Source organism: Nicotiana attenuata, chromosome 2, assembly GCF_001879085.1.
Source record: "Nicotiana attenuata strain UT chromosome 2, NIATTr2, whole genome shotgun sequence".
Classification (NCBI taxonomy): domain Eukaryota; kingdom Viridiplantae; phylum Streptophyta; class Magnoliopsida; order Solanales; family Solanaceae; genus Nicotiana; species Nicotiana attenuata.
Window position 1 is genome coordinate 67,007,255 of NC_031990.1, and position 17,236 is coordinate 67,024,490.

Sequence of the window (17,236 nt, forward strand, 5' to 3'; positions counted from 1 at the left end):
ATGTAAATAATATAAGTATTATATATACATTTTGTGAGTGAGAGGTTACTCCTAGCTGTACTGATACCTTCAACAGATGAAATCAGTTACAATCTTATAAGGTCAACCAATTATAGTACATTCATCCCATGCAATACAGAGGTGACAGACAATACAAAATTTGTTATCCAAAATAATGATTAACCATATTGAATTACAACAAAATCAATACAATTAAATCTATAAACAAACTCATCTTTCTTCAGCTCGCATTTGCCTTCCCCAGTTGTACCTGTCATCTTCCAGATCCGGCTCTGAATCCATGGTGGTTTGTACCACGTGGCGAAGGATGATTTCTCGGTGATTGCTTGTATCGATGAGATGAAGGCTCGGATTTGCTTTTGGAAGGTTTTGGTTTCTCCTTTATAGATTCTACTTGTTCCAACACTTCCACTACTTCTTTCATGGAAGGCCTGTTCTTAGGTTCCCCCTCGAGGCATTTTAAACTAAGCTGAGCAGCAACCAATGCCGCCTTTGAACTATATTGGCCTTCCATTCGGGCGTCCATGATGGACCTCAGCTTCCTTTTGTTAGAAAGCATTGGTTTCGCCCAGTCAACCAAATTATGCTGTCCGCTAGGTCGTTTTGTGTCAAGTGCTCGTAAGCCTGTTAAAAGCTCAAGCAATACGACACCAAATCCGTACACATCACTTTTTACGTAGAGATGACCTGTTAACATGACAAGAATCCTTGGATTAACATGTTATACTGAAAATGTTTCTGTGATCTAGCTTTTTGTTTCAAGATAGTCTCAGCATTCTGTCAGTAGGATTTTATATAAGTGGTGTCACCATTTTAAGAACTGAACCAATAAACAAATTGGCATAACAAGATCATTTTAGTAAAAGATATTCGAATAGAGGCGGATAAATGATTTATATCTGATGGGTTCAACTCCATCTTCTTATCATTGAACCACTTGCGCTTTTGAAATTATAAAAAATCTACCTTCACATTTCATTCCAAAGAAAAGCGGTAAAGCAAATCTTTACATTCCAAAATTCCAAATTATAGATCATTATATTAACACTAATCCTAAAGATATCTAAAAAAATACTTTAAATTGTTTTACGAGTGAAAAGAAGAAGCTAACCTCTATTAGCTTGTTAGAAAATTGCGTGGAGTTGGGATAAGGGCGAGTGCATTGTTTGAGTTGGAGTACGTAAAAACTATAGAATAGATGAGCAAACCAAATTATAGGTTGTTTTAGAATATTTTTAAATTTGTAAAAAAAGAGTTCTTGCTTTTTGGGTTTTTATTATCCTTAATAATGAAGTATTAGTCCATAGTAGTATTTGCTTTCGTTTTTACATTTTCTTGAAATTTCGCTGGAATTGTATTTGCTATACAGATGTGGTTAAAGTGTCATTTCGAGGATCACATCTGTTAAGGAAAAAAAAGCCAACATCAGCTCATTGGAGGAATGGAACACGCGACCTTAGAGACTACAAGTGATAGCCACGATCGCTAGAGTGGCAAACTCGGTCGGTCAAGTGGTGTCAATATAATATTATATCTACTCTTATTTTGTTTCTTAATTATCAATTACATATGTATTTAATAAAACTTTCCACGAAGTGGTGTCCCATGACACCACTTCGCACACGGGCAGTGTGCGTCCACCCCTGCACTCTGCTCAGCGGCAAATCAGGTAAAGCCAGAGTTTGACAAATCAAGACTGGGGCTTCGTTTAGCCTAAAAAATTCAACTCTTGTACATCTATAATTTCAATTTAAATGCATAACAGATCGATGATCAAATTACTGCTAGTGGTTCAAAAAATGTGCATGCACACCTATGTCTATTTCATATGTAGATTCAAGTCTAGTAAGGCGATAAGGGCGCATAAATAGTGCTCACCTGTAGCAATGTATTCAGGAGCAGCATAACCGTATGTGCCCATAACACGAGTAGTCACATGTGAGTTCCCAGCTGAAGGCCCCACTTTAGCTAAGCCAAAATCTGATAACTTTGCATGGTAATTCTAGAAATAGGAAAGCAGAAAACCTTCAAAAGTTGGCTGCTATGCAGATGTACATTAAAATTGGAAAGGAGGAAAAGCTACTGAAGAAGAAACATAGTTGCATTCCTTATCCTTTCAATTTAGTCCCATCGAAAAAGGAAAAACGATATGAAATTAGATGCAGTGATGTTCATGATATTGAATTGAACAAAACATTCAAATTCAGTAGTATGGATCATCAGATCATCGCATAATGTCTCTGAGAGAAATATTGGGTAACCATATGGAACGGGAAATCCTCTGAAAGCCAAAATATAAGAAATGAATAATTTCAGGAATCCAGCCGATTCTAGGTCTTGTTGTTTCAGTTATGTTAAAGATGAAGGAAAAAGAAAGAGAAAGCAATAAGGGATATGCACTAAGCTATAGCAAGATTCTCTGTACCCTTCAATCAATCACAAGCCTATACTCCAAACAGCAAAAAGGAAAACAAACAATGTCAGTCAAACTATCACTGATCCTAATTACCCAGCTACTAACAAGAAGCAAGCGCATTGGGTATGCAACATCTACAAGTCAAATCCAGTGGCATATGCAACACTTTTTTAATTACCGAGAAATCCCAGAGGACCAGTGGCACGATGTGCGCCTAACCCAAATATCATGCCCTGCGCTCTTACCACTAGACCAAAGCCCTAAGGGGCCAAGGGCAATTGAATATGCATGATTTCGCACAATCGATGTCTATTTATAGTCACTATCCAGTTTGTAGGTGGGTTTAGGTCTAGGATTGTGGTGGTTTTAAGAATTTACTTCGTACTTTACATTATTTTCAAGTAACATCGAGCTAGTATATGTATACATCTTCTTTAGAAATATTATTCACCCATATAAGAAAAATGCGAAAGAGTGTCTGATGACACCCATTACTAAAGGGTGTCTCCGCCACTGTGTCAACCCATTGTAGCAGTTGTCGCTTCAGTATAGCCTTGATTTGTCCATATTCTCTTATTATCATGATATACTAGAAAACTGGCCTAACCAAATAAAGTACAAGTTAGCAGACTGTACCCCATCAAGCAGTATGTTGGAAGCCTTGAAATCTCTGTAAATGATCTGCTTTTCTGAAGAATGTAGAAAAGCTAAGCCTCGTGCCGCCCCTATGGCAATTTTGAGCCGCAATTCCCAAGGAAGTGGTTCAATAGCTGTACTCCCTGCAAAGTGACATACCAGAGATCAGTGCACCATATCAATATTTAGCTTGTTTAGGTTGAAACTCTACCACAAAACTTCTTACTTCTGAAAAGATGGTTTTCCAAGCTTCCCTTCGACATGAATTCATATACAAGTAACAGTTCCTTGTCTTCCCAACAATATCCCATCAATTTAACAAGGTTCGGGTGAGAAAGCCTTCCTAAGAAGTTCACTTCTGCCTGCATTTAATTAAATGATTAAGAGTGTTAACCAGAGTATCTAACTATGAATCACAAATATCATAGCAATGTAGAAGTTGGTTGATACAACAACAACAACAACAACAAGAAGAAGCCTAGTGTAATCCCACAAGTAGGGTCTGGGAAGGGTAGTGTGTACACAGACTAACCTTAAGAAGGTAGAAAGGTTGTTTCCAATAAACCCTCGGCTCAAGAAACAAAACAAGAAAACTGAAAAGTTCAGGTGCACATTCCTGATATTGAAATAAGGATATATGAAGCCAAACTAAACAAACTATGTCTCTCTCTAAAAGCTAAAGGTACGTCCATCTTAACTACAGGGATTATTGTGACAGATAACCTAATACACGTGGAAATCCTTAATCTTGCTTCAATTTTTATCTCGAATATGAGTCAATTTTGTAAAAGACTGATTTTTGTTCCTGAATTGAGAGGATTTTGGATGTCCAGAGGCTGTATTCTTACTCTCCCACTCAATCAACTATCTATTTAATATGAAAAGAAATTTCATTTCAGTTTGCTAAGTTTGACCATTAAGTTTGGAGAAGTCTTCAATATAATTTGGCAGATAGCTCTTATATTTTTCATGTCTCCTCACACAACAATTAACCTGAAGATTTCACTTAAATACTGGCCCACTGTACAGTTGTTGAAAATATGGTTAGGAACAAGGTAACTTGAAGTTACTGCAGAATTATTTCAGCAACTAAAATCTTAAAGATAAAATTGATGATTATTACAGGAAGCAGATGTGTATAAATTTCTCAAAGTGTATGATTAAATAAGTAAGATGGGAAGTTTGACACATTATATCATATTGTTAACTCAATTTTGATTGGCCTTTGGTAGGAAGGTGCGGAGGTCGAGCATTAGTTAGAGGGTAGTCGAGCGTTTCTCCGCTCTACACCGGCTAGTCTGATAGTGTTTTGTCTAGGATTGCTAGCGATTTTTATTGTGTTTCATAAATTTTTTATTTTTTTGATTTGTCGTTGTTGCTGTTTTTCACATTTTGGCCTTTCCAATAGAAGACTTTATATTCGACAAGTAACTGTGTATAATCAGTATACTTATGTGAACTAGCAAGATAATGCTTACTTCCAGCTTGAAAACATGCAAATTAAGCAATTAGAATCCTACCAATAACTGATTCAAGACTGAATTGCATTTAAATAACTATAAAGAAGTCTCAGTACACACATATTTCTACTTAATTTGTTTATTCATTCAACTTCATCGAAGAGTTCATCCATGTAAGAGGCAATCCTAGTTTGCTAAAGATATGTTGTCTAACCATCAACTAGCCCATCTACCAACACCTTTTACTTGACTAAAGAACCAAAACTGAAAATGTATCATACATACTAGTACTATTTAACAAATAACTGGATACCCAAATTTTCAGCATATTTAACAACCACGGCCTCATAATTACCCCTAAATGGCCAGCAACAAGGTAGCAATACTGGCTTATGTGTTTTTGCATTCACAGGCATTTTCCTAGTTTGTGCAATTAGAGCTCTTTCTCCAACAGCAAAGGTCTAAGTATTGGCTTCTTCGCCAAATGAAAGTCCAACATTGTGCAAAGAATAAAATGCTTTATAATTGTATCGAAACGTTTCAGTTGTCATACCTGCCACTCTTCAAATCCCTGCATGCTCTCGGAGTTCAACTTTTTTATGGCAACAACCATTCCAGTGCCAACTTTAGTTGGAGTAAGCGTCTTCTCATCGACCCAGCCTTTGAATACCGTCCCAAAACCGCCGACCCCCAAAACCGTATCAGACTTGAAATTTCTTGTGGAAGCCTTGAGATCAGAAAAACTATATGTCTTCAAATTTGGAGTAGGCAATATTTCTCCATTGAAATATGAGTCCTCGCTCGCGGTAGCTGAAAAACGGCTATGCCCAGTACTGCTGCTAGTCCAAAATCCAACACCACTGTTCTTTGATGTATCTACAGAAAAAGTACTCCTTTAAAATACCAACGTTCTGATCCTTTTCACTCCCTTAAGCTTAAATCTATGAACTCTTAAATGGGTTTTAGCAAATATTAGAAAGAACATAAAATTACATCTCGAATTTTATGGTCAACTCATCCTAGCAAAAGAAACAGCAGCAATTTGGGTCCTTTTGTAGACATTCAGATAAAATCGAAAAAATACAGAGAATATTAGTATGGGACATGCAGAAAATCAAGAAGCAAGTCAACAAATTTTCCATATAAACAAAAAGAGACCCCCATTTGGGAATTTGACAGGAAAAAAGAACAGAAAGCACAACAATTACAAAAATAGAGTAACTTTAACAAAATGATTGGTGAGTACTTATCTACACAAAGAAACAAGAAAAACGTGAAATTTGTGAGTACCCAGAAAGAAAAAGACTATAAAAATGCATATATATGCTTGTGTTTAAAGCCAAAAAAAAAAGTACCTGGGGTTGAAGGTCTAGGTGAGTTGCTGGGGATGGTGCTACTAGGATTTTGGTCACAAATCTCTGATCCAAAACAATTCCCCATCTATATATTCCCACAAATTTTGCTTTCTCCTTATTATCTTCAACTGAACTACAAAATTGCTGTCATAATTTGCTTCACAAAGTTAAAAGGAGAAATCTTGATTTTATGAAGATGATGAGTTGATGAACTTTTTGTCTGAAAACAGCATAGTTTAACTTTTTTAACAAATGGTGGAATTTTTGGAAAACTAATATTGTTATTGAAATAAAGATACTATTACATTATATATGCGCCATTTTTGTTTCCTTTTTTTAACTAACTGTAAATTGCTAGGATTTTACAGTGTGGTTTCCTGGTTTAGCTAGTACTGTTGGTTTTGCAGTTTTGTGATGGTGGCAATAGCTTCAACCAGAAAGAGAGAGCGTAGAAGTCAACGGCCGAGTTTATATAGTCGCCATTTTTGGTGCGTCCCCATGTTCTTGCTCTCCATATTATAATTAACGACTTTTTCTTCTTTCTTGTATTTCCTCCTACCCTTTTATTTTCTCATCTTTTATCCATTTGCCAAAATGACAAAAACATATTCTTGAATGAACACTTTTTGCCTCATATTTTAACAAACCTAATTATTTGATTTAATAAAAAATATGAGAAAGAAGTTTAAGCAGAAATACTGAGAAAGTTCCGTCAAATCATGAAATTATGCCAAACACCGGAAATAGACTAAAAAGAGAAACTACCTAATCTTTTCATTTTAAAGTAAAAATTGCGAGGGGCACTCTATTTCATCGCCCCTATTCAACCTGTATTCATTTTTTTTTAAATTTTTTTAAGTATCATGGCACCACAGGACTGAGAACTGCCGACAACTAAGAGAAGAAGTGGCCTAGTTATTCAACAACGGGCACCTATAGGAATTTCTGAATGACCGAGCCAAAAATCATTTATGGAATAGGGACTCCAACAAACAGACCGAATAAGAGGAACCTCAGCACATCATTAACATGATCATTAGTGGATTTGACATCCCCGGGGGCCAATGCTAAAGTGCACTAAGGTGTCGATTATAAGGGAAAAACGAATCCGAGATTATATACCGGAGGGGACCACCTCTTTCAAAGATGAGGACGATGAAGGCATCGTGCAACCGCATAATGATGCACTAGTAATATCTGTACTCATAAGTAAATCTCGAGGTAAGTGTGTATTAATTGATCCAGGTAGCTCGGCCAATATCATCAGATCGAGGGTCGTAGAGCAACTGGGGCTACAAGACCAGATAGTGTATGCAGTGCGACTTTTAAACGGATTCAACATGGCATGCAAAACTACTAAAGGGGAGATTCCCCTGCCGGTGTTCGGGACCATTCAGGAAATGAAGTTCTATGTGATTGAAGGGGATATAAGATATAATTCTCTATTCGGAAGGCCAAGGATTCACAACATGAGGGCAATACCCTTGACACTACACTAGGCACTAAAGTTCCTCACACCGGGAGGGATCAAGATGGTTTACGGAGAACAACCGCCCGTATAAGAAATGTTCGTGGTCGATGTGGTGATCCCGATGTCCACACTCTCGACATCAAAGAACTCAGAGCTAGTTAAGAAGGAGGAAACTAAATAGCCATCACCGACACCAGCCCCGACCGAACTAGAGAAGCAAGAAGCAGGCGACGATGATGATTACGAAGTTCCTAGGTTGTTCCTCACCCCTGGCAATTCTGACGCCACCAAATCAACGGTCGAGGAACTGGAGCAAGTCGTATTGATCGAACACTTGCCTGATCGGAAGGTATACCTAGGCATGGGTTTAACTATCGAGCACAGGAAAAAACTCATTAAATTCTTTATATCTAACATAGATGCTTCGCTTGGTCCCGTCTTGATATGACAAGGATCCCGCCATAAATAACCACTCAAAAGCTAAGCTTGGATCCGAAGTTCCACTCGGTTAAACAAAAGAGGAGGCATCAGTCCGAAGTCTAGCATGCATTCATCAAAGATGAGGTATCCAAACTCCTTAAAACAAGTTCCATTCGGGAAGTTAAGTACCCGAATTGGGTGGCTAACGTAGTAGTAGTGCCTAAAAAAAGAAATAACTTAAGATTGTGCGTAGATTACAAAGACTTGGAAAAGACATGCCCCAAGGACTCTTTTCCTTTGCCTAACATCGATAGCATGATCAATACAATGGCGGGCACGAGATATTCTGCTTTCTCGACGCCCATTCCGGGTACAACCAAATCCGGATAGACCCGGGCGATCAAGAAAAAACTTTATTTTATCACTAAATATGGCACCTATTGTTATAACGTAATGCCATTTGGACTAAAAAAATGTCCGTGCCACTTATCAACGCCTAGTAAACTGGATGTTCGAAGAACAAATAGGAAATTCAGTGGAAGTTTATATTTGCGTTCCCTGGACATGTATCACTTGAAGATTTGCGTTCTAAGCTCCTTTTGCATGAACAACGGTTTCAAGAATCTGATTCTATCATCTCTCATCATGCATTTTCTACCCAGAATGTTCAATCAAATACTTCTAATATGTCCATCAATGCAGTGCCTTTTTCATCGTGGACGGGGAAGATCCTCATCTTTTCGAGGTCGAGGTCGTGGTGGAAGGGGCCGTGGTTTCTTTGGTCGAGGTCCCTCACAACAGTCTACTCCAAATAATCTTGCTCGTAATGGTCCTACTAGTCAGCCTACGTCAGGTATTGGTGGTGCTTCTCTCACTCCTTATAATTCACAATCTGGCAGTACATTCTCACCATCTAGTGGGATCTTAGGTCCCTCACCCTTAACCATTGCTTGTCAAATTTGTGGGCATCCTGGTCACACTGCCTTACAATGTCAAAATCGCTTCAATCATGCTTTCGTTGCTAATGATCTTCCTAAGTCTTTTGCTACTATGTCTGTTGGTGAAACAAATGACGCTACTTGGTATTTTGACACTGCCTCGTCCGCTCACATAACTCCATCTTAAGGTAATTTTATACAAAAGAACCCTTATACTGGCTCTGATCGTGTTTTGGTAGTAAATGGTACATTGCTTAACATTGAAAATATTGGCTATGCTCAGTTGCCTTCTACATCTCGTCCTCTACACTTACAGTCTATATTTCATGTTCCTCAACTTCGCCATAATTTGATTTTTGTTAAAAAGTTATGTAGGGATAATAATTGTAAAGTTGACTTTGATGATTCTTCTGTTTGTGTGAAAGACAAGGTAACGGGGCAACCTCTCCTTCAAGCTTCCAGTAAAGGTGATGTTTATCCATTGTCGTCCTCATCTGTGACTTCTCCTCCTCAAGCATTTGTTGCTCTACGTCAATCCGGAGACACCTGGCATCGTCGTTTAGGTCATAGTGGTAGTCGTGTTTTGTCAAGTCTTAGGAACCATAATCTTATTACGCTACTAAATTCCTTTAGTAATAATTGTATTTCGTGCAAGTTAGGAAAGTCTCAACGTTTGTCCTTTAATTTAGTTGCTCATCGTAATTCTTTTCCTTTAGATATTATTCATTCTGATGTTTGGCAATCACCTGTTTTATCAAACTTGGGTTTTCGATATTATGTTATATTTGTTGACGATTTTTCTCGATATACATGGCTTTATCCTATGATGAGAAAATCAGAAGTTTTTCAGCACTTTTGTGTATTTCAAAAACTCGCGGAGAACACTTTTAACACTAAAATTAAAACTTTTCAAAGTGATGGAGGTGGTGAATTTGATAATAAGGCTATGCTTCAACACTTTTCTAACTCGGGTATTTCTTTTCTTAAATCATGCCCAGATACTCCTCAACAAAATGGGGTGGCTGAACGAAAACATCGCCACATAATTGAAATGGTGCGTACCATCCTTATAGATGCTCATTTGCCATCTCAATTTTGGGTTGATGCTGCTTTTTACGCTGTTTATACTATTAATAGATTGCTTACTCCCATTTTAAAAGGACTTTCTCCATTTGAAAAGCTTTTTCATACACCCCCTGACTACAGTTTTCTTCGAATTTTTGGTTGTGAATGTTTTCCAAATATATCTTCTCAAGTTTCTCATAAGCTTCAACCACGTTCTATCCAATGTATTTTCCTAGGTTATGCTTCTAATTATAAAGGATATCGTTCCCTAGATCCTACATCTGGTCGTGTTTATGTCAGTCGCCGTGTTTTCTTTCATGAATTAGTTTTTCCATATCCTAAACTATCTCTTCCCTCTTCTGTCCCTTCATCCAATGGCTCTTTTGAGATTCTTGTAGTTACTGCTCCTTTATCCCCTTTGCAGCCTGATACCCCATCTAAGTCATGTATGTCTCCTTCTACGTCGTCTTCTCCACCTCCCTCTAGTTTTTCTTCCCCGTGCCCTACATCCAGCTTGATGATAGGCTATAATTACGTATTTTAGTCGCTTATTACACTCAAATTTACTGCACTTTGATTGAGTTTGAGCTTTAATCGCTAGTATCTTGCACTAACTGTGTGTTTTATGCCTTGTAGGAGTGATTTTGAGCTATATTAATGTTATGGAATAACTTCAAGTGATTTGGAGCTTTGAAGTCTGAGTAAAAGCTCAAGGAATTAAGCCGGAATCGTGTTTGGGGGTAAACGGATGATAGTTAGAGCGAACGAAGAATCAAGTAGGCATATTGCGCACTGTCTAGTAAAATGGATATAACTTTTTGCTCAGAACTCCATTTGGGCTCCACAATATATGGTTGGAAAGCTAACTCAAAGGGTTACAACTTTCATGTTTTACGTTTTTTCAAATTCCAAGGGAAACAGGGTGAAAAGTGCGCGTCAATAGCGCGGTCACGCTCAGGCCGCGCTCGTCAGGCAGAATATAACCCCTCTAGCGCGGGCATTAGCGCGGTCGCGCTAGTCAAACCCGGGAAAAGTGTCCTTTTCCACATTGGAGAAGATATAATTGTTTGGGCCCAACGATACTTGGTATATATACATGAAAAATGGTATTTTGAAGAGGTTGGACATATTTTTGACACATATTCGACCTAAGGAGGCAGAGACACAATAGGAGCAAGGCGGGGAATTCTTCAACAAGTTTTTCTTTCCTCTTCCTATTTTTTATTGTTGGTTATGAATTTTAGTATTGTAGTTTTACATACTATTATGAATAGCTAATTTGTTATCTAAGGTTTTGGATGAAACCCGTTGGGGATGAATTGGTTGTTATATTAGTATAGATTTGAGTTGGTTGTTAATCTCTATTTGTTCAACTACGTTTTGATTTTGGTTAATTGAAAGGATCCTCAATTAACCGTTCCTAATTATTATGTATCTGCTTGAGAGAGAGTGTATATTTAGGTAGTTGTTTGAACAACATCACTCTCGGAGTATAGGCGATAGTCATAACCGAGGGTTTAGAGGTTGGACTAGAGATAAAGATACCTCGGGTGCGATCTAAGTGAACTGTAATGCTAATCGAGCTAGCGCAGCTTGAGAGAGTGCGTCTAGTAAATTATCATAATTGCTTGAAAGAGATTTATTATAGCTGGAGAGTTCATGATTGATAGAGGCAACTAAGTCAAAGCTATAAGAAACATACAACTAAGGAAATCAACAACGGGGGAAACCATTACCTTAGACCTTTATTTCAATTATTTACAATTCAAGCATAGTTAGTTTTCAGCTGTTTATTTATTTTCAATCTTATCTTCTGGGTGATATTAAACAGATACAGCTAAGCCTTAGTTCTCTGTGGGATTTGACTCCGGACTTTTAGATCGGATTATATTTGCAGCGACCGCTTATCCTTTTTAGGACTAGAGTTGGGCGTGATCACAGCTCTACGGATCACGTGTCCATCACCGCTTCTCCTACCAAGTGTTGCTCTAATGTTCTCTCTTCTTCTGCACCTACCTCACTGCCAACTAGCACTGCTTTTCCTCCTACTTCTATGCCTCCTGCTCACTCAATGCACACTCGCTTCAAGCCTGGTATTTCGAAACCAAAACAAATATTTTCTTTGAACACTATTATTCAAGAAATTGAACCCTCTTGTTTTTCTCAGGCAGTAAAAAGTCTGAAGTGGCAGCAGGCCATGGCGGATGAGTTTAATGCACTTTTAGCAAATAATACTTGGGTTCCTTTTCAACTTCACATGAACTTAATTGATTGTAAATGGGTTTATCGTATTAAATATAATTCGGTTGGGTCAGTTGAGCGATACAAGGTCCGTAGCACAAGGATTTCATCAGCAACCTGGCATTGATTATCATGAAACGTTTAGTCCTATTGTTCATGCTACCACTATTCGTATTGTCCTCTCTCTTGCCGTTTCTTTTTCTTGGCCTATTCGTCAACTTGATGTTAAAAATGCTTTTCTGCATGGTGTTCTTAATGAGGAATTCTTTATGAAACAACCTCCGAATTTTACTCATCCTAATTATCCTCATCATGTTTGTAAGCTAACTAAAGCGTTCTATGGTTTGAAGCAGGCACCACGTGCTTGGTTTCACCGCTTTAGTTCATTTCTCATGGCTCATGATTTTATTTGCAGCAAATTAGATACGTCCATGTTCATTCACCGTTCATCGTCTGGTATTCTTATTTTATTACTTTATGTTGATGACATTATTCTTACTGGTAGTCATTCTTCTCTTCTTGATCACTTCATTAGTCGTCTCTCTAGAAAATTTGCCATGAGAGACTTAGGTGATCTTCATTACTTTCTTGGTGTTCAGGCAGTTCGTTCTTCTAATGGTCTTCATTTGTCACAACAAAAGTATATTTTTGATTTGCTTCTTAAATTTCACATGCATACATGCAAACCGGTTCGCACCTCTATTGCTTCTCGCACTTCTCTTTCTATTATGTATAATGAGTTACTTTCGGATCCTAGTGAATATAGGAGTATGGTTGGCGCTCTTCAATACTTAACTATGACTCGCCCAGACATTGCTTATGCTGTTAACATTGTTTCACAATTTATGCATGATCCATGTACTACTCATCTGCATTGTGTGAAGCGCATTTTCAGGTATTTACAGGGTACCATCACATATAGATTGTTCTTCCGTGCCTCCTCATCCACCTCTTTTATATTAGCCTATTCGGATGCTGATTGGGCTGGTTGTTTTGATAGTCGACGCTCTACCACAGGGTTTACGGTATTTTTATGCTCTAATCTTATCTCTTGGCATGCAAAGAAGCAACCAACAGTCTCTAAATCTTCTACAGAGGCTGAGTACAGAGCTATCGCCTAAACTGTGGCTGAGACATCTTGGATTCGTAATATTCTTCATGACATCGGGCTCTATCTCCGTAACTCAGTTCATGTTCTTTGTGATAATGTGAGCTCTACATATATGTCTCGTAACCCTGTGTTTCATGACCGCTCCAAATACATTGATGTTGATTTTCCTTATTTTCGTGAAAAAGTTGCTCAAAGGGATCTTGTTGTTCGATATGTGCCAACTCGGCTACAGTTTGCAGATATTTTCACAAAGGGTTTACCATCATCTCAGTTCAGCTTCTTACGTGACCATCTGTCCGTCATGTCTGCCAGTCCAGATTGAGGGGGCTTATTAGGACTCTAAGAGTTTATCTCATATTTGTAGTTATCCCATATATGTAATGGACTCTTAATACTTATCTTTATAGGTGATATACTTATTCCAATGTATGTATCCAAATCATATAAATACAAGCAACAGTGGCTCTCTAATTACTGAGCCATTTAATAAAATCTATCACTGCCAACGGTCTTTAACCACTATCTATTTTACCTGTGTTGTTTTTTTTTTTTTTTTTTTGGCAGAGGTTTAGTGATCTGCTTGATGTTTCAAAGAATTTAACGGTTCCACCAGTGAATACAAAAGAAAGGTAAGACTTCAAATCATTGTCTCAATATATCTCTCTCTTTGTTTCACTTAGGAACAGCAAGTAGAACAACTAACTAAAAAGGCTCCCAAGTATTGACATCCCTCTATTGATTCAGTTTGAGACGATAATACAAACAGCAAAGGTTGAAAACTCTGATTTTTTGTACAATCCGATACTACCAACCCTAGCCTTTGGCAAGAAATTATCTTTGTAGTAGCAGTTGCAAAAATGCAATAATATAGCAACAGAAAATAATATTAACAAGAAGAAATGAAAATTACACCACCCCCTATTCAGTTTCTTAGTTGAGTTGATGTAATGCCCAAGCAGAAACTTAACATGTACAGGGGTGAAGGTCAATAAAAAACGTTTCAGTAGCATCGCTTTAATCTTGAGATTGTCATCAGGTTTCATTAAGATACAATTGTTGCTAATTCTTCGGGCAGATATGATATTAGGTTTCTCCTAAGACAAAATGTACGGCAAAACCAGGGAAAGGTTAATATTCAAAACCAGTTACAATTTTCTACACAGTCAAATACAACTACAATATCATACAACTTAAATATAATTTTTGTACAGATTTTATACAATATATCTTTTGTATATTTTGTATCTGATTTATACATAATAAAAATAAATTTCATACAACTATATATTATAAAACTTTTCTACAATTTTCATATATTATTTCTACCCAGTTATATACAACTATAATATTATACCACTTAAACATAATTTTTATACAATACGTTTTTTTGTATATTTTGTATCTGATTTATACATAGTAAAATAAATTTTATATAACTAATTATATATAATACAACTTATCTACAATTTCTATACATTATTTCTACTCAGGTATATATCATACAACTTAAATACAATTTTTATACAATATTATTCAACTTTCATACAATATTTAACTAAAAATAATATATAAACAACAGAATATAATTTTTCTATAATTTTACTATAATTTATGTAGTATAATGTATGTCATGTCTTCTTCTTCTTCTTCGAGTTTCAATCTGAAATTCAGTCAAAATCAAGTCTAATCTTCACCAAAACACCCTCAAAATTGAGATATGAACTCCAAACAAATATTCTAAATTATTCGCAACGACATCCAACCCAAACAAATACTGGTTTTTAAAAACCAAAATTCAAATTCAAAGCTTCAAAGCTTTTTAACGGCTGTCAATGGTGGGATTGCTGCTCTTTTTTCCTTAGATTTACATTACTGAAATTAGGGATTGAGAGATAGAGAGAAATCCCAATTCTTTGCAACAACACCCAATTCAAACAAATAATATTTTTTGAAAACTCAAATTCGAATTCAAAGCTTCAAAGCTTTTCAATGGTTGTCAATGGTGGAATTGCTGCTCTTGTGCAAGATACGTAGGGGAGGGGGGTGGGATATGGAGAGAGAAACGTGGGGGGAGTGTGATACGGAGAGAGAAACGTGGGGGGAGTGAGATTTGTACGTTACAGTGATTATAAGAATTGATTAACTTTCCTTAAATCCTAAAATTGTACATAATTGGTAATTTTGTATATAGGAGGTAACTAAAGTGAAACTTGAGTAGGGAGAGTAATAAAGTTTTCAATAGTGTATAAGTATATAAATATCCTTTAAAGTTATGGCATAAAGTTCAATTAACGACATATATGATTTACATAAGATTAATTCTAGTTGATTTTAAACTTTTAATTATTGGGACTTCCTACTAAAATTAAATAAGGAAAAATTTTATAATTAAAAATTTAGTTTATCTCTAATCCCTAAATATTAGTGAAATAATGAAATGTCTGTTTTATCCGACGTGAACTCTATTATAAAAGGGTAAAAAAGATGAAAGACATTTTGCTAAGAGCCTTCATGCTTTTAATATAGCTAGTCTCTATGTACGTGCCTCACACGTATAACAATAGGCTTGCCTAATAATTAGCATAAAAATTGTAAATATACTTGTTAACATAGAAGTGTTAATCTCATACAAATTATAACACAAAAAATACTAAAAGAGCTACTTTTAGCTAATCATTTTCCTATCACTATTGTGTTTTTAGTTATCTCAGGAAAAATGGACAAGGAAGATGTTCGTGCATATGAAAAGACTTAATAGATTGAACCATTAAACTTGTTTCATGTCGTGTCTTTAACAGTATGAAGGAACTTTTCTCAACTTTGTTGCCCTTGCACCTGTTTATTCATTATTCAAAAGCTTATTTTCGTAATCTACATTTTATATATTGAGAGATATTTTACCCAATACCAATCAAAAACGATATACTGCGTCATTCTTATTGGAGGTGCATTTTATTAGTAGACAAAGGTTTACCCTTTTGCTTTATTTGTTCATTTTTCTTGAAAGTTTTGATCTCTTGGTTGTTAGATTATGCGCAGCGGAAGCAAGCAGACAATCAGGTATCAATTATATGTAAACTAGACAATGTGATAATAACGAGATCAAGAACACTAACCTCTTGAAATAGTTGCACAAATTTTTCAAGCAACAAGGATCCGGGGCTGCAATCTTCTGCTATATGCCTAGTAGAACCTTGAACACTTTTGCTCTTGGGTGGTCAAGAACAATACAACTCTAGGGTTAGCTCAATTAGGAGAAACCTGTCTTCCTCTTGTATCTAAAATACCCGAAATTGAGCCCTAAATATAGGCTTAAAAACGTGTGGGCTAGGGTTCCATAAGTGGAATCCTACTCCAACTCAAACAGGTAACTTTTCTCCCAAGCTACGTTTTACCCAAGTCTGTCCAGGTTATTACTAGGTATAGCAGGGACCACAGAAAAAATAAGAGGCTAATAATTATAGTATTAATTCTAAATTAGCATGAATTAATTCTTACTATAATTAATTGTAATTTATTCCACTAAAAAATTGCAATTGAACTCCTCATCATGAATTTCAAAATTCATTAACACTTATTTTAACTCCCCATGTTAAGATTTCAAATACCAGTTAATTAAATTAAATCACTGAAAATTTAATTCAATTAACTAATCAAATCCTTTACAATTCCGCTTAAACCATCTCATGTGACGGATACAAAATTCACCGGCCGGGTTTTCACATGAAAACTTATAAGCTTATATAAAGGGGTATTATCAAACCCAAAATCAAGTCATGGATTCTATCAACTAATTATTATTCACAAATGTTATTTGTTATTGTCCAATTTATTAGGCATATACTAACTCTAAATAGAGTTGTACCTTTTGATAAATCAAAACAATAAATAAATTACATTGATCATAATAATTATATCAAGATTAGGAGTATAAGCTGTGAGCACGTGATTTTTGCCACGCTTAAATTACTCCTATAAAATTCCTTAGAATTAGGATTTTTCTTTATTATTTGAATTTTTAGGAATTAATTGCATGATTTTGTGTCTTATTTGCATTTTTAGTTGCCATTAATTCATAAAAAGGTATAAAAAATGTGCTATT

At 36.2% G+C, this 17,236-nt stretch overlaps 1 protein-coding gene across 1 annotated transcript; it reads right to left on the minus strand.

The window, feature by feature from the left end:
- Positions 39-6,462, minus strand: LOC109211886 (probable serine/threonine-protein kinase NAK). Its single transcript, XM_019375485.1, has 6 exons — positions 5,889-6,462; positions 5,087-5,409; positions 3,300-3,435; positions 3,074-3,216; positions 1,900-2,023; positions 39-708 (listed from the first exon to the last, which is right to left on the minus strand). Exons 1-6 carry the CDS (start codon positions 5,971-5,973, stop codon positions 275-277), a joined length of 1,245 nt encoding a protein of 414 aa, XP_019231030.1. The 5' UTR covers positions 5,974-6,462; the 3' UTR covers positions 39-274.